The following is a 20,469-nucleotide window of genomic DNA, read 5'->3' as shown; positions in this document are numbered from 1 at the left end:
GGGGCATGGGCGGGGGTTCCTCCTTACCGCCCCCTGGGACCCGCCTTCTTCTGTTATTGCACTGCTATTGGTCAGAGAAGAGGCACGTCCTCCGACCCCGGCGCGCTGATTGGCCGCCTGAGGTGGCGGCCGGCAACTTCCGGGAGTGCCCGCGGCAGCGGCGCTCCGGCAGGTCAGCGCGCGCAGCGGGGCGGGGGGGGCAGCACGGGCAGGGCCGGTGAGCGCCCCCTGGCGGCGGGGCGGGAGGGCAGGGCCCCGAGGACGCCCGGGCCTGGGCCCAGTAGCCCCCTCCCTGGTAGCCCCCTCCCCGGTAGCCCCAGAGCCCGGTGGTCCCAGCGGTGCTGCCCCTGCCGCTGGCTGAGCCCCATCCCCGGGGGCCCGTCCCGGGGGCGCCAGGGGGTGAGTCCCCCCCCACCCCGCGGTGTCCCCTTGTGGGGCTGGGGGTGACGGCTGCGTCTGCAGGGCCCCCGCCGGCACCATGAGCACCGAGACGCTGGTGAAGGACGTGAAACCGGGGCTGAAGAACCTCAACCTCATCTTCATCGTGCTGGAGACGGGTGGGTGTGATGGTGGGGGGGGGGGGCGGGCCGGGGCCACGCGCCCCCCCCCCCGCCCCCCTGACCCCCTGCCACCCCCAGGCCGGGTGACGAAGACGAAGGACGGGCACGAGGTGCGGACCTGCAAGGTGGCCGACAAGACGGGCAGCATCAACATCTCGGTGTGGGACGATGTGGGGAACCTCATCCAGCCCGGCGACATCATCCGCCTCACCAAGGGGTAGGACGGGGAGGGGGCACCCCCGGGGTCCCCACCCACCCCCCAAACGCTCACCCCGGCCTGACACCCCCAGCCTGACGCCCCCGACCCTTCCCCCCCCAGGTATGCGTCTGTCTTCAAGGGCTGCCTGACCCTCTACACGGGGCGCGGAGGTGACCTGCAGAAGATTGGCGAGTAAGGAGGGGGCCGGGGGTCTCGCTGGAGTTGGGGGGGGGGGGGCTGGGGGGCAGCAGGGGGACCCCATCGCCCCCCTTTGCTGGCAGGTTCTGCATGGTCTACTCCGAGGTGCCCAACTTCAGCGAGCCCAACCCCGAGTACGTGGCGCAGCAGTCGCAGAGCAAAGGGGTGAGTTGGGGGTGGGGGGTGGGGGGGCCAAGCTGGCACCACCAAGACCCCCTGGCCCCCCGAGCGCGACCGCTCCGGCACATGGGGTGTCACCTGGGGTGTCACCATCTCCTCTGCAGGCCCAGAACGAGAGCGTGAGTCCGGCTGCTTCACAAACCAGCCAGGGCCCCCCCGCAGCACCCCCAGGTAGGTCACACAGCCCCCTCCCCACCTTGGGGACATAGGAGGGACCCCCGGGTGTCACCCCCCAGCTCGAGGGTGCCTCCAACATCACCTTCCTCCTGGTGTTCTGCTCCGCTTCCAGCCCCCGACAGCCAGAACGGGAACGGGCTGAGCCCGGGGGTCCCTGCGCACCCCCCCAGCGCTCCCGCGCACCCCCCCAGCGGCCGCATCACCCGCAGCCAGCCCGGCCACCCCGGCCCTGCCGCCGGCCCCGTCAGCAATGGCAAGGAGACGCGGAGGAGCAGCAAAAGATAACGGGCTGGGACCCCCCCACGGCCCCTCTCCCTCCACTCCCCGGTACAGTTTGAGGGGGGGTCCCCGGCCCTGAGCAGCCCCCAGGGTGAGGAGGGGGCTGGCTGGGCCCCCCTGGCCCCACTCACGTGCCTCCAGGGGGGGCGAGGGTGGCCTGGGTCCCCCAGTCCTGGGCCGGCTGGGCTCGGGGGTCCCGGGCAGGACGGGGCTGAGCCGCGTGACTGCAGCCCGGCCACCCCTGGGTCTGGGGGTCCACAGCCCCCCCCCCCCGGGCTGTGCCCCCCCGCACCCAGCCACCGCCTGCCCTCGTGTGTGCCAAGGCAGGCGCCTGGGACCTGTTGGGGCGGGTGTTAATAAATGTTGATTAATGAAGGCTGACCTGCCTGGCCTCGCCTGCTCGCCACCCCCAGCCCCGGGGCGGGGGGTCCGGGCCCCCCTCGCCCTTTAAGGCCCTCCCCGTGGCCCCTCCCGCCACGGGGGGTGGCTGGGAGCAGCGCCTGGTGACCCTTGCCCCCCCCCCCCCCCCCCCCAGTTCGGGTGCAGCAGACGGTGCGGCCGTGGCACGGGGACGGGGGACGGGCAGTGGCGTGGCCCCCCCGCCCCCGCCATCGGCACAGCGCGGCCCCAGGTGAGACCCTGGGTGGGGGGCGCAGTGGGGGGGGTGCTGGGGGGCGCAGGCGATGCCGGCGTGGTACCCAGCGGGACGTGGCCCCGCAGATGGGATGATGCCGTGAGACCCACCAAGGTGGGGGGGGGGTCAGCTCTGGGGAGGGTGGGGGCACCCCTGGCGCCTCGCGCCGCGGTGGGGATGGCGGTGGGGCGCCAGCTCCCGGAGTCACGGGATTTTCCCGGCCCCACGGCATCGGTGGGTCCGGGTCCCACGTGGAGTGGGGCGGACGGACCCCACGGCCATCCCGCCCGCGCTTTGCTGTTCCCACAGCCCCCACGGTGGGGTGGGAGCTGGAGGGGGTGGGGTGGGGTGGGGGATGCGGCCACGGTGGGGCTGTGGGTGGGTGCCTGGGGGGCGCGGGTGGGGGGCTGGGGGAGCGCGCGCCCTGCTGGGGGGGTGCCACCAGCGTTATCTCCCTGCCCGGTGAAACATTAACTCCAACACAAAAGCTGCCCCAGTTGCAAAACCTTCCCCTCAAGGACAAGTGTCACCGCGTGTGTCCCCCAGCCTTGTCCCCACGCCCCCCCCCCCCCCCATCGCCCACCCTGGCAGCCCAGTCGATGGGGAGCATGAGGACAGCCGGTGGCCTTGCCCGGCCCCCAGCCCCACTCCAGGGTGGGTGTCCCTTGATGGGGGACACAGGGACAGCTGGTGGCCTTGCCCAGTCCCCCCAGCCCCTGTCCCGTGATGGGGGGCACAGGGACAGCTGGTGGCCTTGCCCAGTCCCCCCAGCCCCTGTCCCGTGATGGGGGGCACAGGGACAGCTGGTGGCCTTACCCAGTCCCCCCAGCCCCTGTCCTGTGATGGGGGGCACGATGGTGGCCTTGCCTGCCCCCCCAGCCCTTGTCCCTTGATGGGGGGCACAGGGACAGCTGGTGGCCTTGCCCAGTCCCCCCAGCCCCTGTCCCTTGATGGGGGGCACGATGGTGGCCTTGACCAGTCCCCCCAGCCCCTGTCCCGTGATGGGGGGCACAGGGACAGCTGGTGGCCTTGCCCAGTCCCCCCAGCCCCTGTCCCTTGATGGGGGCACAGGGACAGCTGGTGGCCTTACCCAGTCCCCCCAGCCCCTGTCCCTTGATGGGGGGCACGATGGTGGCCTTGCCTGCCCCCCCAGCCCCTGTCCCGTGATGGGGGGCACGATGGTGGCCTTGCCTGCCCCCCCAGCCCCTGTCCCGTGATGGGGGGCACGATGGTGGCCTTGCCTGCCCCCCCAGCCCCTGTCCCTTGATGGGGGGCACAAGGACAGCCGGTGGCCTTGCCCAGCCCCCCAGCCCCGCTCCCCCGTGGGTGTCCCTGCGCCCCGGTGCAGGGCCACATGTCCCCCGCCATGTCCCTGGTGCCACCTGTTGCTTTCCAGCTGTCCCCAGGGCGGGGGGACACCCCCACATCTACACCCCACGGGCCGGCGAGGGGGCTTGGGGACACCGCAGCTCCCACCGCCTTCGCACCAGCGCCCTTTTCTCCCCCAGCTCTGCCGGGGACCCCCGCCGCTGCCTGCAGGATCCGGCCCCATGGGCCCCCCTGGGCTCCTCCTGGGCGCCCTGGGGCTGCTGGCTCTGGGGGCCGGGGGGGGGCCGGGGCAGGACGCGGCGCAGGAGCACGGCTACTACCTGCAGCAGCTCTTCGGGCAGTACGGGGCCAACGGGACGCTGCCCTTCGAGGGGCTGGCGCGGCTGCTGGGCAGCCTGGGGCTGGGCCGCGTGCAGGTGGTGCAGATCCAGCACGAGGAGCTCGGCCATGGCCACGTCAGCCACCTCGACCTGCTGGAGGTGCAGGAGGAGAAGCACCGGCACCGGCACCCCCTCTGGGAGCATGGCGGGGACCCGGCACCCAGCACCCCGCCACCCAACCGCCCCTCCAGGTACCTGGAAACGCACCCCCCGCACCCCCCCCTGCCTTGCCCGCTGCCGGGGGGCTGCCCCCAAAGCTTGGCGTGACATGGGGTGGCTCATTCGTGCTCATGGCCCCCCACCCAGCCCGCGGCCATCCCAGACAAAAAGCTGGATGAAGCCGGTGCCCGTTGAGCCCCCCAGTGCTGGGGTCACCCCTGGGAGCCACGGGGCCCCCCCACCACCCCCCCGGCGGGACCAGCCTGGCCTGAGCCTGCTGGGGAGGGTGCTGGGCTTGGAGCACTCCAGCGTGGACCACCCGCACGACGACGTGAGTGGGGCTGGGGGGCACCCGCTGCCACATGCTGGGAGCCCCTGGGGGGCCACAGCGGGACCCAGGAGCTGGGCACACCCCCCCCAGCGCCACCCACCACTACCCCCCCCCCCCAGTGCCTCAATGTCACCCAGCTGCTGGTGAATTTTGGGCTGGACGCGGTGCCGCAGCTGACGCCGGAGCAGTTCACCCTCCTCTGCCCGGCCCTGCTCTACCAGATCGACAGCCGCGTCTGCATCCAGCACAGCGATGAGGTGACGCTGCCTCCCCCGGGGGGGGCCCTGTGGCCAGGTAACCCCAACCCGGGCCCCTCGCTGGCCCCCAGCCCCGTTGGGTCCCCAGTCCCTGCAGCCCCATTCCCAGGGCTGTCATCACCCTGGGTCTCGCATCGCTGCATCCCTGTCCCCAGGTACCCCCTGTCTGGTCCCCATGTCCCCTGTCCCTGCACCCTGTGGACCTTGTCCCTGCACCCCCATCCCCAGGTACCCCCTGTCTGGTCGCCGTGTCCCCTGTCCCTGCACCCTGTGGATCTTGTCCCTGCGTCCCCATCCCCGGCTCCTCCACCACCAGCTCCCCCAGCCCTTCACCGCCACCCTGGATCCCTCCAGAGGTGACTCCCCACATCCCCAGTCCCTGTCACCCCATCCCTGCATCGACCATTCCTGCATCCGTGCCCCAGCCCCAAGTTCCCATCCCCCCACATTCCCACTCCTGGAGTCCCCATCCCTGCATCCCCAAGGACCCCCATCCTGCATCCCCATCCCTGGGGGTCCTGCACCCTCCTGCTCCAGCCATGCCGGTCTCACCCGCCCCGCAGCGCTGGGCTGGGGGCTCCTGGCCGTCACCTTTGTCAGCGTGCCCTCCGCCCTGGCCGTCGTCCTGGTCCCACTGCTGAGCCGCAGCTTCTTCCGCTCGCTGCTGGCCTTCCTGGTGGCGCTGGCCGTGGGGACGCTCTGCGGGGATGCCCTGCTCCACCTCTGGCCCCACGTAGGTACCCCCACCCCGCAGGCTGCAGGTGGCGTGGGGCACCCGGGGGGGACCGGGGTGTCGGGGTCTCCTGAGCCACCCGGTCACCCGTGTCCAGGCCCAGGGGGGGCACCAGGAGACACCGGCGGAGCCAGGGGCTGCGGTGCTGCAGGGGCTGGCGGTGCTGGGGGGCATCTACCTGCTCTTCCTGGTGGAGCTGCTCCTGGGGATGCTGCGGCGGAGCCGGGGGGCCACGGTGAGAGCCACGTGCGCTGGGGAGGGCGGGGGGCTGCCACTGGCTCCGGCTTTGCACCCAACGCCTCTGCCTTCCCCAGGGACGCTCCCCTGGAGAGACCCCCAGTGTGGTCGTGGGGGCCCCGGCACCATCCCGAGGAGGTAGGACCCCTCGCCCCCTGCAGTGCCCGTAGCCCCCGGCCCTGGCCCCCACCCCACATCTCTCCCACCGCAGGGGCCGAGCTGCGACACCTGACGGCACCGGAGCCAGAACTGGAGCTCAGCCCCCACGGGCACCCCCACGGGCACCCCCACGGGCACCTCCACGGACACTCCCACGGACACTCCCATGGCCCCACGCTGCCCCTCAGCCCCGGGGCTGCTGACATTGTCTGGATGGTGGTGCTGGGCGACGGGGTCCACAACCTGACGGATGGGCTGGCCATCGGTGAGGGGCACGGGGAGACGGAGCCAGGGGGACAAGGAGCGCACGGGGACAGGGGTGCACAGGGACAGGGGTGCACGGGGACAGGGGTGCACGGGGACAGGGGTGCACAGGGACAGGGGTGCACGGGGACAGGGGTGCACGGGGACAGGGGTGCACGGGGTGCTGGTGCATCGGGGCACAGGGAGAGAGGGGCAAGGGGTGCACAGGGACAGGCGTGCACAGGGTGCTGGTGCATCCGGGGACAGGGACAGGGGGACAATTGGTGCATGGGGTGCATGGTGCATCGGGGCACAGGGATAGGGGTGCGCAGGGTGTCGATGCATTGGGGCACAGGGACAGGAAGACAAGGGGTGCACAGGGACAGGAGGTGCACAGGGACAGGAGTGCAGGGGGTGCTGGTGCATCGGTGCACAGGGACAGGGGGACAAGGGGTGCACAGGGACAGGGGCCCACAGTGCACTGAGCCACAGGGGTGTACAGGGCGTGCGGTGCATCGGGGCACAGGGACAGCGGTGCACGGGGTGCACAGTGCGTTGAGGCACAGGGACAGGGACACAAGGGGTGCACAGGGACAGGGGTGCACAGGGTGCCAGTGCATTGGGGCACAGGGAGAGAGGGGCAAGGGGTGCACAGGGACAGGGGGTGCACAGGGACAGAAGTGCATGGTGCGTTGAGGCACAGGGACAGGGGGTGCCCAGGGTGCTAGTGCATCGGGGGACAGGGACAGGGGGACAATTGGTGCATGGTGTGCATGGTGCATCGGGGCACAGGGACAGGGGGACAAGGGGTGCACAGGGACAGGGGCCCACAGTGCGCTGAGCCACAGGGGTGTACAGGGCGTGCAGTGCATCGGGGCACAGGGACAGCAGTGCACGGGGTGCACAGTGCGTTGAGGCACAGGGACAGGGACAGGAGGAGTGCCCAGGGTGCACGGTGCCCAGGGGCACAGGGTCCATGCAGGTCTGGGGCGAAGGACCCTCTTCCCGCAGGTGCCGCCTTCTCCCACAGCCTCTCCAGCGGCCTCAGCACCGCGCTGGCCGTGCTCTGCCACGAGCTGCCTCACGAGCTGGGTAGGTGTCTGGTCCCCCCCCAGCCCTGGCACCCCCGTGGCCCCCCACCACCCACCCTCCTCTTGCCGCAGGTGACCTGGCAGTGCTGCTCCGGGCGGGCACGGCTCCCCGCACCATCCTGCTCCTCAACCTGCTCTCGGCCCTGCTCTCCTGCCTGGGGGCAGCGGTGGGGGTGGCCGTGGGGCAGAGCGCATCCCACCTCACCCCCTGGATCCTCACCACCACCGCCGGCATCTTCCTCTACGTTGCCTTGGCTGACATGGTAAGGGGGAGGCTGGGGGGACGGCCAGGGTGCTGGACCCCGTGCCGGCCCCACTGAGCCCCTGCTCTGCCCCAGCTCCCTGAGACGCTGCGGCGTGCCGAGACCCCTGGCGAGGGCACCTGGGGCTGCTTCCTCCTGCAGAACACGGGGTTCCTGCTGGGCAGCGGCATCATGCTGGGCATCGCCCTCGCCGAGGGACACATCCATGCCTGGCTGCAGCCCTGAGCATCCCCGGGGCTTGGCCCCACGCGCCCCCACGGCCACCCGGAGCAGGGAAGCACGGCGGCTCAGCTGGAAGGACGGCAGGACCCTCAGCACGCCCCCAGGACTGGACTGTCTCCCCTCCTCCCGAGACCCTCAGCAGCAGCCGCCATCCCTGGAAGGCTCCGTGGGGGGAGAGGATGTGGGGTCCCCTTTTTGCGCCCCGTGTCCCCTCCCAGGGCGCCCAGTGCCCCCCAGGGTGGGATGGCAGTGGGGCACTCGCATGTCCTGCTCCGGGGTGACACCGAGTGAGTGTCCCCTTCCCGCTCGCCCTGGACCAGCCTTTAGCGGAGAAAGGACGACAGGACATAGAAGCAATAGCATTTTAATAAACATAATTGATTCAAAGCCACAATATGAATAACAGGACTTGGTCGCAGCTTACATTGTATAAAATAGATCAAGTCTGAATGCTTTTTTCTTTTTTTCTTTTTTTCCTTTCTATTTTTTTTTTATTTCTTTGTAGTTCCTTTCCCACCCCCCCTCCCCCCCTCCCTCCCTCCCTCCCTCCCCGAAGGTGATGCAGGATTTCTGAAAATACATATATGGAACATATCTGAGACAAAAGTCACCGCTCACTAGGCTCAGGCAGGGGTGAGGAGCTGAGGGGGTAGCGTCTGCGCGGCGGAGACGGATGGCTTGTTGGGCTGATTTCCTTCTCCTACATACCGCCCCTAGGGCAGCCCGGGGGCTGAACGGTTCTGCGTTCCCCTCGCCCCACACGCTGGGATTCTGCTCGCTCCGGTTTCCTCTGCCCAGAGACAAGTGCTTGGCTGGGGGGGGGGGGGGGGGGGGGGGGGGGGCTGATTTCGGGGCTCTCTGGGGCGCCTGCTCCGGAGAAGAGCGAGAACCCAGCAAGCGTGGGGGGACATGGCTCAGTTTGCCCACCAAGGCACCCGGCACCTCGAGGCCGCCGCGACGGCCCCGGGGGGATTTCATACTTCTTTTTTTTTTTTTTTTTTTACATTGCACATCAAAATTCTACCCTACTTGCGGCAGGTCTCACAGGGTGGGTGTGCAGGGGGGACGAGGGGCTGGGAGCCCCCGCGTGCCCCCCAGAGCGGAGCCCTCCTCGCCGGGCCACGCACTTGTGCTTTGAACCAGTGGTTGAAGGATGAAGCACCTACAGAGGGGAGGGAGACGCCTGAACCACCGGGATCGGCGCCGGGATCGACGCCGGGATCTGTACCGCAGGACAGAGCGCGGACCCTGCCTCTGCCAGCTGGGGACGGTGCCGATGGCGGGGACGCTTCGGGCACCGTCCCCTGACGCTGGCACGCTCGCCTCTCCCTCCCTGCCCAAGGACAAAGGCATCCACGTTAAAGGCCCTCAGCAAGAACGGCTGCCAATTAAGGCCACGCTGCTGACGAACATCAGCGCGACCGCACGCTGCTTTTTGCTCAGCAGGTTCCACATTTCAGTGCACCAGAGGGGAACGAAGCCGGGGAGTTAAAATAAAAACACCTTCGGAGGAGACGGAGCAGCTGCTACCCAGGGACACGCGGGTGATGCTAAGCGTGCGGGGCTGGCACGGGCACCGAGCGGGGCGGGGGGGGGGGCTGGGGGGTGAGGGGCTCACCTGAGGCCGCTCTCCCCCTCGACCCCCACCTTGCCGTGCCGGGAGATGGGGGCTTGCCTGGTACGGGTAGAGCCCGGTGGCTCCTGCCCTCGCTGCGTGTGCCGCAGCCGTGCTCCAGCGCCGTGAGGTGGGAAAGGATTTCCCCAGCCCCGCGCCCCAGCCCCGCTATTGCCAGAGGTAGGTGTGAACAGTGCAGAGAAAACGCAAATTCAAGCAGCTCTTCGTTATCTAACACCCCACAAATGAGCCCGAAGAGGCTCCGCCATCCCGCCCTGGCTCTTCCCACGGCACAGAGCTCCTCTCTGGACGCAGCCGGCCAGCCCGGCACAGGGCGGATGGGGGGATCGGTGCCCCCCATCCCTGGGGTCTCTCGCACCAGGGCACCCCTGAAGCGCAGGGGCTCGGGGTGCCCAGAGCAGACGGAGCTGGGAGAGGAACCAGCTCAGGTCCTCTCCCCTGGGAACGTCGCACTCTGCCCCCTCCAAAGGTCTGAAACAGCCCAAAATCCAGCACCAGGGACCGGAGCGTCCAAGGCGCCGGCAGCGCTCCGGGCTCTGGGGTGCAGCCGAGGGGACGAGCGAATGTCCCTGCTGCTCCCCAGCCTGTGGTGACTGAGGGTGGGCTTCAGTCCCCACAAGGGCAGCCCGGTGCCGATTGCTTCGGGGATGCCCGAGGAGCGGCTCTGCCGAGCGCCAGCACCCGCTCCCCGCGTTTGGCTCATCCGCAGCCGGACACGGAGATGCCCGAGACCCCTCCTGACACCCACCGCACTGGACACCCACGAGGGACGAGCGACGGGCAGAGGACCCACCACTGCCTCCCCGGAGCAGCCAGAGGGCATCAAAATATGGTCCCAGAGGGATGTAACAGGCATCAAACGTGGACCAGCCGGTGGGACCAGCCGAAAGGCTGCGGGTCGCCCGGTGCCAGACCCGGCTGCAGGGGGCCGGGGGTCCGAGCCCTCCGCTACCAGCCTGTGCTCCCCTGCTGCGGGACGGGTGAGAAACGAAGCAAATCTCCGTAAAACTCCCTTCCAGACGTATCAAGGAGGAAAAAGGAAGGGAAGAACTGACCGAATGACTTGAAAAGGACTTTTTGCAAGGAGTCTTGGAGGGCTCTGAAATCCTTAGAGCTACGGGGGTGCTGGCTGAGGGGAAGCAGGCGCACGCACAGGGGTACACGGAGCCACGCTCCGGACCCTGGAGAGGTCTCGGAACGCCGGGATCCAGGGGGTCTCCAACCGGCAGCACTGGATCCCCCCGGCACACACATACTATTTAACGGCCAGCCCTGCCCAGACACCAACTCACGCGAAATCCCAGCCCACGGCGGGATCCAGCCCGATGCCCTGCCGCGTTCAATGACGTTTGCTGGACACAAAGAGCGGGGAAGTGTCGGGAAGCTCCCCCGCCACAGGCCAGGCAGCTCCCTGCCCAGTCCCTGCTCCGTCGCGCTGGGATGCGGTGGGAGCTCCTGGCTCTCACCACTGGGAACGGGAGCCTCGGTGGGTTTGGGGCGTGCAGGAGAGGGAACGCAGGCTGGCAGGAGAAACAGAGGGCTCAAACTAGAAATCCCGGTCAGCTGGGGGGGGAGAGGGACTGGCACGGAACAATTTCAGTGCAATTTTCAAGCCCGCGCTGCCGAGGTCGCTTCGGGACGTGTGTGCCCACCAGCTGCAGCACAGCACGGCCGCCGTGGGATGCCGGCCCAGGGGGACAAGCAAGGATGTGACCCTGGGAAGGACCCGCCTGCCAGGCTGGAATTCAGGCTCCATCCCCTCGCCAAACCAGCTGGGCCCCAGGTTTTGCCCTGAGCCCCCCTCTGCCCACCCCACCTCCCCTCCGCTGAGCCCCACGCTGGTAAGGGCCAAGGGAACCGTGACAGGGCACGCGGGAAGTTTTTGGGACACAGAAGGACAAGGACCGGCTCTGAGCACCGTTCCACTCGCAGCCACAGCCAGCCCCTGCACAGCACCCCCCAGCCCCTGCACAGCACCCCCCCCACCCGGCTCCGGCACGCGACGGGGGATGCTGAAGAACGCAACCGTTCTGGTTGGTACCTTCAAGCAGGAAAAACATTCTCAAGTCCCACGCTCAGGACCGGCTCTGGTTTTGTCTTAACACACACCCCCCCCCCCCCGAGCTCCCTGCACCGTAGCTCCCAGCCTGTCGGGACCCTCGCAGCCACCACCAGCCTGCGCCACCTTTTGCTTTTGGTCACCCCCACTCTCCCCAGGTTTCTTGCAGGCAGGAGCGGGGCAGCGTGCCCCCTCCACACCCCCTAACGTCCTACACTGGCCACATTTCACATAGTGCAAAATTCAGGAACGGGATGCTGCCAGCATCCAGCTGCCCCAGTGGTGCCCACCCGCCCCATCCTGCGGCGAGGCTGGGACCCCTCCACCAGCCACCGCGTTTCAGCTGACTCGGACTAACCAGACCGGCGGCTCCATCTCCACGTCCTTTGGCTCTCGCGGCGAGGACGCCAGCAGCAGGTCTGCGGGCGGACGGGCAGTGCCGGCCACGGGCAGGCAGAGCAGCACGGTGAGGACCTGCAGCACCCCGGCGCTCCCAGGACCGACGACAAGCCCTGGAGACCAAGTGCAGAGCACCACAGAAATGGCAGTTTTGGTCAAACCGAGAGGAATTCGCTCCCTACGGCTTCAGGAAAAAAAGAAAAAAAATATGAAAAGGACAGGAGGAAGGACCCGGCCCTCGAGGCAGCCGCCCACCCTCTGCAGCTACAGGAGAAACCCCAACAGCACCGAGAGCTTTGGGATGCACAAGACGCTCGGCATCCTGGATCTCCAAAACATCACACCCACGGCCATGCACCGCGGCTCTTCCATGCATTGAACTTTATTATTTTCAAGTTGATGAACAATATCGATACGACTGGGTCGAGTAAGGCTATTTTTCCTCTTTTTTTTTTTTTTGTTTTGTTTTTTTTTTGTTGTTGTTTTTTTTTGTTTTTCCCCCTCCACCTCCCCTGCGCGGGAAGCTCAGACAATGGCCAGACACACGAACCCGCACATGAACCGCTTGCACACACACGCACGCCAGAACACCGAGACACAGAAGAGGAAAAGTCATTTATACCTGACTGCTGATGAGGTCTGTCCTATCTTATTCAAAGAAATGTTTATGTGCATAATATACAGAGGTGCAGCATTTACACATAGGATATTGTAAAGACACAGAGCTTGCTACAGATGCCTTCGAATCCTTAGGGATGCATCCCCCCTTCCCCACCCTGCCCCTCGGGGGCTCCCACTCCATCCCGTTCCAGCCTCATCCGCGCAGATTTTAGTTGAACTAAAAAGCCGCGATGCAAAGAGCCCCTGCTCCCCCTCGGCGAGCTCCCGGCAGCTCCCTCGCCTCGTGTATACGTTACCCTCCGCCTCCCCGCTCCGAAGCTCCCGCCGATGCTTCGGCCAAGTCTCAGCTTTGTTGGGTTTTTTGTTTTTTTTCGGTTTTTGTGGGGTGTCTTTTTTGTTTGTTTTGCTTTTTTTTCCTCTTTTCAAGCGCACCCAGCACTGCTGAGCCCAGAAAAAATTCAGCCAGGAGAAGAGGTTTGAACAGCTTCCTCGCGTCCTTGGAGAAAAACAAACAAAAACAACGAAAAGGAGGGGAAAAAAGGAAAGAAAAAGAAGAAAAACAAAAAACCAAACCCCAAACCCAAACCAAAGAATCCGCGTGTCCGTGCCAGTATCCTGGATGGAAGGGGTTGGTTTTTCCTTTGGTTTCTTACTGAAGGCAAAGGTGAGCGTGTGGGCTGGCAGCCTGCACGGGTCCCACCCCGACGGTCGCGCCTGGGGGGGACCCCTGAGGTCCCCCCCCATTTGTGGTCCCTGTGGCAGGCGGGGGGACGCGGGGAGCCTCGAGCCAGGGGAGCTCCCTGGGCCCATCCCCCTGCCCCACCAAACGACACAATAAAATCAAAAGAAAAAGATTGTTTCTGGGGTCTTTGCAGTTTTTTGTTCTTTGTTTTGGTTTTCCACTTGTTTCTCACTCAGACCTGACCCCGCACACGCTGGGGGACCCCGGGGGACCTGCAGAATCACTGTCACACTCCGAGTGTTTCAAACAAACTGTAAAACCAAAAAAAAATAAAAAATAAAAAAAACAAAGCCAAGACCAACAAAACTCGTTCCGTATTTTTGGAGATTTTGCTTTGTTTTTAGTGCTACTTTTATATCTGCCGGATTCCAGCCCCAGGATGTGGTCGATGGGGGCTGGGGTGGGAGGGGGGTGTCTCATCTGCATCTCGCTTTTGGTCAAGGGAGCTCCATGCTCCGTCCAGGACAGGGATGGGGCAGAGGGGGAGAAGGGGATGGGGAAAAGGGGGAAACATTTTTCCTATAGAAAACCCCAAAAATTTTCCAATTGCCTGCAGCTGGGGAACAGCGACAACAAAAGAAACACCAACCAGATTCTCATCCTCGTTAGGTTATTTTTGAATTTTCATTGAAGTGCCTGTCAAGAATAAAGCCAAGCCCGGCCTCCCCGGGCTGCCCTCCGCAAGGACGTTACATTCAGTGTTTGTCAGCAGTTTATATGGCTCAGCGGGGCCGCAGGGCTGGCAGCCCCTTTCTCTCGCAATGGCAGTGCAAATACACCTTTTGAGTTTTGAAATGTATTTGTGCTGTTGGTTTTCTTCTTTTTTTTTTTTTTTTTTTTTTTTGTGTGGTTTTTTTTTTTTTACTTCTCTCTCGAAAAACGCAACTTTCCCTTTGTTCATTCATTCCCTAGAAACAAACTTTTTAAAATCAAAAATGAAAAAAAAAATTAAAAAAAAAAAAAAAACCCAAACCCAAAGACACTCTCTTATCCCTTCCGCTCTTGCTGCTCTCTAATCCCGTGGGATGCTAAAGGGAATCCAGACTCATGCTTTAACAAAAGTGCTTATTACTTGAAGCAAGTGCTTTGGACCAAGGGGGCGGAGAGAAACTTCCTTTTTTTTGGGGGGCAGCGGAGGGGGATGGGTGATCCGGTGCCTGCGTCTTCAAAACCAAGAGGTTGAAGTATCAGGGTGGGGGGTGGGGGAAGCCAAAAAAGTCGCTGCTTGGTGAAAGCTACACCAAATGGATGCCGGGCGCCGGCAGAACGCTAAGCGGGAATGGTCCAACTTTGGCATCAAGGTCCATGGGAAGGAAGATTTGGGGGAGCCCCCAGCCGAGGGGTCGGGGGTGGGGTGGGGGCAGGGCAGCGGAAGTTTCCCTCCATCCCTCTTTACAATGCACTAGGGAAACCATCACAAATCTCGTTTAGCAAAATAATGCATTATTACCAAACACTTCGATTATTACTTAAATTGTCAAGCTGTGCTGTCAAATGTATACAATACAGCGTTAAAGGAGAACAAGACTGGGACCCGCAAGGAAACTGGCCGCACGTCCCCCCTTCCCCCCTCCCCCCCCCCCAATGTTTCCTCCCATGTGCTCCCAAGGCTACGGATGCGCTGCTGAAACCTCGTTTCCCTCCATCATTATTATTATTATTATCATTATTATTATTATTTTTAATAAGACACAAGGGGAGGGGAGAAAAAGATCCTCGCTAAGAGCAAAGAACGCGCGTAGATAAAGCATGGTGCCGCAGAGAAGAAATGGAGAAGCCCTTACAGAGATCACATTGATTGTCTCGTCATAGTTTTCGTCGTCATGTTGAGCGGAAGGTAACACGTCGTAGCACAGAAACAAGGCCAAAAGAGAGATCAGTATTCTTCTCTAAACCAAGAAACTGAAAACCACAATAATAGTCCAAAAAATAAGGGGTGGGGGGGGTGGGGGGAGGTGAAGGAAAAGCAGCATTCTCCATGTGCTCTAAGGAACGCTCTCACCCTGGCTACAGGAAAAAGCTGTGTTCAAGTGAAACGGTGCTGGAGTCCCATCCCCCACCGGTGATGCTAAAGCCGCCCGGCATCGAGGACCAGGGCAGGAGGGGCACGGCCACGTCCCTCCGACAGCGGGTGCAGCGCGGGATGGTCCAGCTCTGCCGGTGCCTCCCAGCTTTTCCCAGCTGACGCCGGGAGAGCTGGAGCATCGCTCAAGAGGATGGAGCTGTCACGGCCCCCGGGTCTGCCCCGCTGTGAACCCGTCCCCATCCCGGGGAATCGTCGCCCGCACCAGGGCCGGTGGCAGCTCAGCCCCTCCGTGTGCCTGAAAAAGTACTTTAGCCCTTGAAGACGACAGCTCAGGACTTTGGACCCATTTTCCTGCCCTGCAGGGAGGGTGAGGGCCAGCAGCGAGAAGAGATAAAGTGATGCCTAAATTCCTCCCAGAAAGGGAAAGAGCTGCAAGAGGCAAGTGCGGACTTGACAGCAATGTAAACAAGTCTCTTTTTCCAGTTCTCCTCTGTAGAATACTGAAAAGGATCTTCAAAAAGGATCTTTTTATTCAAGTTTCGTGAGTTTATTCTGGTTCCGAACTGAGGTATTCGGTGCAGAAAGGTTAACACTTTCTTTCAAGCTAGAGGGTTGGGGGGGAGCGGGGAGGGGGAGATGCGGTCGGCCAGGGACACGATCCTCCGCTGGCACCAAAGGAGGGGACCCACTGGCCCAACAAGCCGTTGCCACCACCTTGCAGAGAGCGGGGTGGAGCGGGGCTCGCGGTCCGGAACGGGAAAATCCCCCCGGAGCAGCCAGAGGAGCCTTGCCCGTCAGAAGCACCCCGGACCCCAGCGCGCAGGGACCGGAGCCCTCCAGGGACCAGGCTGAGCATCCCTCCTGCTCCGAGATCTTGCCAAGGGCAAATATCTCAAGTGCTTTGCTGAACGAAGTGCGGGTGGGCAACGGGCCGGGGGGACCGAGCTCCGCCGGCAGCTGGTGCAGAGCGAGAGCAACGAGAAGCCCCCGAGCCCGCTCCCCTCTGGGAATAACTCCTATGTGAAACATGAAGAAAATGTGCTTATCACCCAAAGGCCAAGACTGAAACTTCATTATTTGGTTCTAAAAGTTTGGCTTTGGTAAAAGAAAGAAACAGTGCGAGGGGACGCTCCCTGCGGGCTGCCAGCAGCACCCTCACCCACCGGGAGCCTCCGCTGGGAACGGCCGGCTCCAGCGCCCGCTCCACACCACAACCTAAACCCGATAAACACTGCGCTAACAGGAGCCACCTTCATTTAGAAACTATTTAAAAAAAAAAAAAAAAAAAGAAGAAGAAAAAAAGACGTAATACCTTATTTTGGTTACGGAAATGCTTTTTCTCTCTGAAGCGCTGGGCAGAAGAGCCGCAGCGCAAGGCTCGTGCCGTCCCGTCGCAGTCTCGCCGGCAAAGAGGAGGCGAGCGGCCACCGAGGACTCGGTGGGGAGAAAGGGATCCTTTTCTCCCTGCTCCCATCCCAGTGGGATCACGCTGGGATGCCCCCGGGGGTGGCCACGGGGCAGGAGCCCCAGCCCTGCGCTCCTGGCTTTCGGCAAGGCTGCGGAGGGAGAGGAGGTCGGGGGAGAAGACGGTTCCCGAAATGCTTGTTGCCCTGTCAGCCCGTTCTCGTTCTCTGCATCCCAGTCTTTGGCTTTGAACAGACTCGTGATATGGAGAAAGAGTATTGTTTTTTTGCACACGATACTGTTACAGTAATTCAGAAGGAAAAAACCAAACCCAAAAACCAATGGAAAAAAAAAAAAACCCAAAAAAACAAACAGTGCAACGTTCTCGAATGCCTCAAACCTGCATTATAAATATGATTTCTAAAATTAAAAAAAGAAAACCCGAAACAAAAAACAATGATCCCACATACACGCACGCTAATAAACCTGCCAAGATGCTGCATTAGAAAAATAAACACAGACTTACTCAGGGTTGTGAATAAGGACTTTGAAGTGCATTTTTTTCCTTATTAAAAGGCTAAAACTTTCAGAATTTTTTTTATGGTTTTTGATGTTTTTTTAAAGGTAAATGCTCGTTTCTTTATAAATAACTTTTTTTCTTTTTTTTTAAAAAAAGCAACACTGACTCTCGCGTGGAAACGGCCACGCAAAACAGAGAACGAAAATTCAAAAAAGAATAATTTCTTAGGATCCGACGTTTTGCCAAGGAAAAAAAAAAAAAAAACAACAACCAACCAACAGAATCCCTAAAGTGCCTGGTGTGGGGAGGGAGGCTCCAGCAGCGCATCCGCAGCCAGCCGACCGCGGGGTTGGGCAGCAGCACCCGTTTTTGCATATAAATGACAGCTGCCAAAAGGATATTTTAGTGTCCCAGGTACAGTAGATCTTGATTCAAGTGTTTGTATTGGAATCGAAGGATGAGCGTGAGAAAAAAAGTGATTGCAAGAGAGGAGCAGTTACAGTGGCACTTGGCCAGGAGCTAACACCCACCCCAGCGCCTGCAAGACCAGCCAATTCCCAAAGACTCCCACCCCCCCCATCCCACCAAGAGTTCAGGCTTCCCCATCCCAGCCGGAGGGAGCGGGGGGCTCGAGGCAGCCCTGGGGGGCAGCCCCCAGGCAAGGCAGGGCAGGAGGCTGGCACAGGGCGTTGGGAAATGCCAGAATTGATTTCAACCCTCCCTGAAAGCTCTGGGCCGGGGGGTGGGGGGGGGAACCCCTTTCCATCTGCGGGCCAGTGGATGGTGGTACCCGCCTCGGCTGGGCAAAGCCCTAATCCCACAGCATCCCTCTCCTGCCCTGCCGTCGGAGGGGTGCGAGCACGCGCTGACGGGGAGAGGGCTGCGAAAGGGCAGGGGATGGGAACGGCACTGCCAGCTGCTCGTTAAACCAATTAACAGCTTTGGCACCACGCTGGCAATCCAGTGAGAAGAGGAAGCTCTGAACTCTTGGTCTACCCGGCCACGCTAGAAGGCCTGCCCAGTCTTGTTCTCCTTTAAAGTGCCCTATATTTATAGAATTTCTAAATAAATATAATAAGATATTAGGTCACCCATAGTTTAAGCTACTCCGAGTAACAGCCGTCCAAGCCGATGGCATTGTGCCGGTCCTTGCTGTAGGGGCAGGTGCTGCCGTTGGGCAGAGCCCCGCAGGCGGCGGTTTTGGCTGCAATGCCGCAGTTCTTGAGGAGGTTGAAGCTGAAAGAGCTGATGGCGTCTTTAGGTGGGAAAGGCTTCATGGTGGAGAGGATAAGTGCCAGGCAGTCGGCAACGTCCTTGTTGGGGGCGCATGCCAAGGCTGGGGTATGACCTAGAAGAAATCCAGGGGTGAGGGATCGCCCCGGGTGGGCGCCTTCCCCGGGGAACGCTTCGGTCGGGGCGGTTTTCCCCCCCCCGCGTTATATTTCTCTATCTCAAAAGACCCCGCTTCTGGGCACCGGCAATCGCAGCAACTGCTTTGAAGTGTGCCAGGATCAGTAGGAGATGAATAAAAAGGGGCTGAGAAGCCCTGGCAGCATGGCAGACACGACGGTTTTCCACAACTTAAAGGTATTCCAGCAGAGCAAGAACCACTGGGAGAAAAAGCTTCTGGCCACAACAACCAGTTTCTGCCAACTTGCGAGTGAGTCAACAGCTTATTGCTGGCTCAGGCTGGGCAGGTTTTGTGCCTGGCAGGAGAGGCAGCCAGCCACCAGAAGATGCACGGGGGGGGGTGTGGGTAAAAAAAACAAATTTCAAACACCTGCGGGACCTGGAAATGCTTTTGCAGGGGATGGCGGGGTGCTAACGTCCTCGCCCAGGCTGTTTCTGCGACGCCACAAGCTGCTCAGCTGTGGAGGATGCAGAAATCCTTCCACCCTGGCTGAGCGCTTCTTCCCCAGGCAGCCCCCGGCCCCCCAGGGACATCACGCCGACCCCACCCCCCGGGGTACCCGCGAGGAAGACGCACCTTCTTCATCCACAGCCAGCACAGTGGCACCTCTGCTGAGCAGGGCCTGGACGACGGAGGCCAGCCCGTTCCGAGCTGCGATGTGGAGCGGCCTGGGGAGGAGGGAAAGGTGGCGTGAACCCGGCAGCCGAGCCCCCCCCCCCAGCCCCTTTAACACCTTGGGCTACAACAAGGGGCTCGCAGGGAGCAAGCGCAGAGCTCCCACCACCCACCAGCGCATCACCCCCGCCCAGTAAAGCCCTGGTTTTCCCCACTGGCACCAGCTGTCCAAATACTCACATCTGCAGAGCACTGTTACTTGCATTGATAAGGCCAAGGTCTTGGGTTTCTCCCAGGATCAACAAGGCACACTTTTCATGGCCCTGGAAAGGAGACCGGACTGTTTATAGCACAGGAGGAGGAAGGTGGGGGCGGTGGAGGGGACCTGGTGCTGTCTCCGAGTGGAACGTGATTCCCTGGGATACAGAAACGTTCCCTAAACCCAACCTTTACAACGATTCACCACTTTGGCAGGGCCTAAGGCAAGCTGCTGTCCCCTCCATCATCCCCTCCTCTGCACGGATGCACTGCCCAAAGCCTCCTGCTCCCACCGCACCCCCCAGCTCAGAGAGGGGGGTCCCCAGGAAAAATAAATGATGGGTCTGGGCTACAACCCAAGCTGCTCGAAACTGTCTCAGGAGCATCTGCGCAGGTCAAGACAGGTAAGCAGGCAGGCAGAGCAAGCCCAGGGCCGTCACCTCTGCTCTGGCGGGGCAGGAGTGGGTGGACAACCCGTCTCATTAAGGTGCCGAGGCTGAAGGTGATGGTGAGTGCAAGCACGGCTTCGAGGGGCCATCTCCCTACCTTGCTGCAGGCCAGGTGAAGAGCTGTGTTCTTGTTGACATCCAGCACAGTTATATTTGCTTTTGCTTGGTACAGCAGGAACTCTGAAACGAGGAGGGAAGACAGCTGCTGTTGAGAAGCAGCACGGAGCCCGGCGCAGCGTGGGGCAGCAGCCACGGGCTGAGGGGACAGGAGTGGGGGCAGCTGTCCCAGCGTGCCGTGAGGAGGGGGAACAGCCCAGCTCCCACGGGACCCGCTGACGGAGGAGGCACAGGGAGGCTCACACCCCGTACTGGGGAAAGCGTACCGACTGCTGCAGTGTGCCCGTTCTCAGAAGCCATCATGAGGGGGGTCCTCCCCAGCTTGTCGGTCATGTCCACCTCGGCTTGGTGGCGCAGGAGCAGCTGTAAACCGTGGATGTTGTCTGCAAAGGCAGCAGCGTGAAGGGGTGTCCTGGGAAGGCGAGAGAGCTGGTGAAGAGGAGGGCACAGCACCCACCCCAGCAAGACTGCCCAGGCCTACAGCATGTTTGGGGACGTCAGGGTCCCTTCGTGCCATGGGAAGTCACGTGGAGATGACGGCGGGAGTCACAGCCACCACCCAGCGGCACCAGGGAGTGGGT

The 20,469-nt window shown here is 62.6% G+C and overlaps 3 protein-coding genes across 10 annotated transcripts in view; 2 read left to right on the top strand and 1 right to left on the bottom strand.

Annotated features, from left to right (window-relative positions):
• The first annotated feature begins 47 nt into the window (after window positions 1-47).
• Window positions 48-1,972, top strand: NABP2 (nucleic acid binding protein 2). 2 transcript variants are annotated; one of them, XM_080368529.1, is made up of 7 exons: window positions 66-172; window positions 463-557; window positions 639-777; window positions 880-951; window positions 1,041-1,122; window positions 1,242-1,308; window positions 1,427-1,972. In XM_080368529.1, exons 2-7 carry the CDS (start codon window positions 479-481, stop codon window positions 1,597-1,599), a joined length of 612 nt encoding a protein of 203 aa, XP_080224655.1. In that variant the 5' UTR covers window positions 66-172; window positions 463-478; the 3' UTR covers window positions 1,600-1,972. The 2 variants fall into 2 exon arrangements, with proteins under 2 accessions (XP_080224656.1, XP_080224655.1); XM_080368530.1 differs by lacking the exon at window positions 880-951 and having other exon boundaries at window positions 48-172.
• A 128-nt stretch (window positions 1,973-2,100) lies between these two features.
• Window positions 2,101-17,180, top strand: SLC39A5 (solute carrier family 39 member 5). 6 transcript variants are annotated; one of them, XM_080368515.1, is made up of 10 exons: window positions 2,101-4,127; window positions 4,243-4,426; window positions 4,546-4,720; window positions 5,247-5,416; window positions 5,514-5,651; window positions 5,731-5,791; window positions 5,865-6,077; window positions 7,067-7,147; window positions 7,219-7,409; window positions 7,485-7,771. In XM_080368515.1, the coding sequence occupies exons 1-10, from the start codon at window positions 3,778-3,780 to the stop codon at window positions 7,632-7,634; spliced, it is 1,713 nt and encodes a 570-aa protein (XP_080224641.1). In that variant the 5' UTR covers window positions 2,101-3,777; the 3' UTR covers window positions 7,635-7,771. The 6 variants fall into 6 exon arrangements, 5 of the variants coding, with proteins under 5 accessions (XP_080224641.1, XP_080224639.1, XP_080224638.1 ...); XM_080368513.1 differs by having other exon boundaries at window positions 5,901-6,077; window positions 7,067-7,409; window positions 7,485-17,180; XM_080368512.1 differs by having other exon boundaries at window positions 7,067-7,409; window positions 7,485-17,180.
• Window positions 8,612-20,469, bottom strand: part of ANKRD52 (ankyrin repeat domain 52) — a 31,000-nt gene continuing 19,142 nt past the window's right edge. The window contains exons 24-29 of one of the 2 annotated variants that reach the window (XR_013924324.1): window positions 20,155-20,300; window positions 19,869-19,951; window positions 19,305-19,387; window positions 19,026-19,117; window positions 12,643-18,386; window positions 8,612-11,909 (exon numbers count right to left, since the gene is read on the bottom strand). Coding sequence is in view for 1 of the 2 variants with exons in the window: in XM_080368499.1 (XP_080224625.1) it covers window positions 18,142-18,386; window positions 19,026-19,117; window positions 19,305-19,387; window positions 19,869-19,951; window positions 20,155-20,300 (649 nt within the window). In the remaining variant the exon portion in view is untranslated. Of the gene's footprint in view, window positions 18,387-19,025; window positions 19,118-19,304; window positions 19,388-19,868; window positions 19,952-20,154; window positions 20,301-20,469 lie in introns of both variants that reach the window. The other variant, XM_080368499.1, reaches the window with a different exon arrangement.

The sequence above is a fragment of the Falco punctatus genome (genome assembly GCF_963210335.1).
Source record: "Falco punctatus genome assembly, chromosome: 18".
Lineage (NCBI taxonomy): Eukaryota > Metazoa > Chordata > Aves > Falconiformes > Falconidae > Falco > Falco punctatus.
Note: the sequence above shows the minus strand (reverse complement) of the source record. Positions and strands in the feature narration are given on the sequence as shown.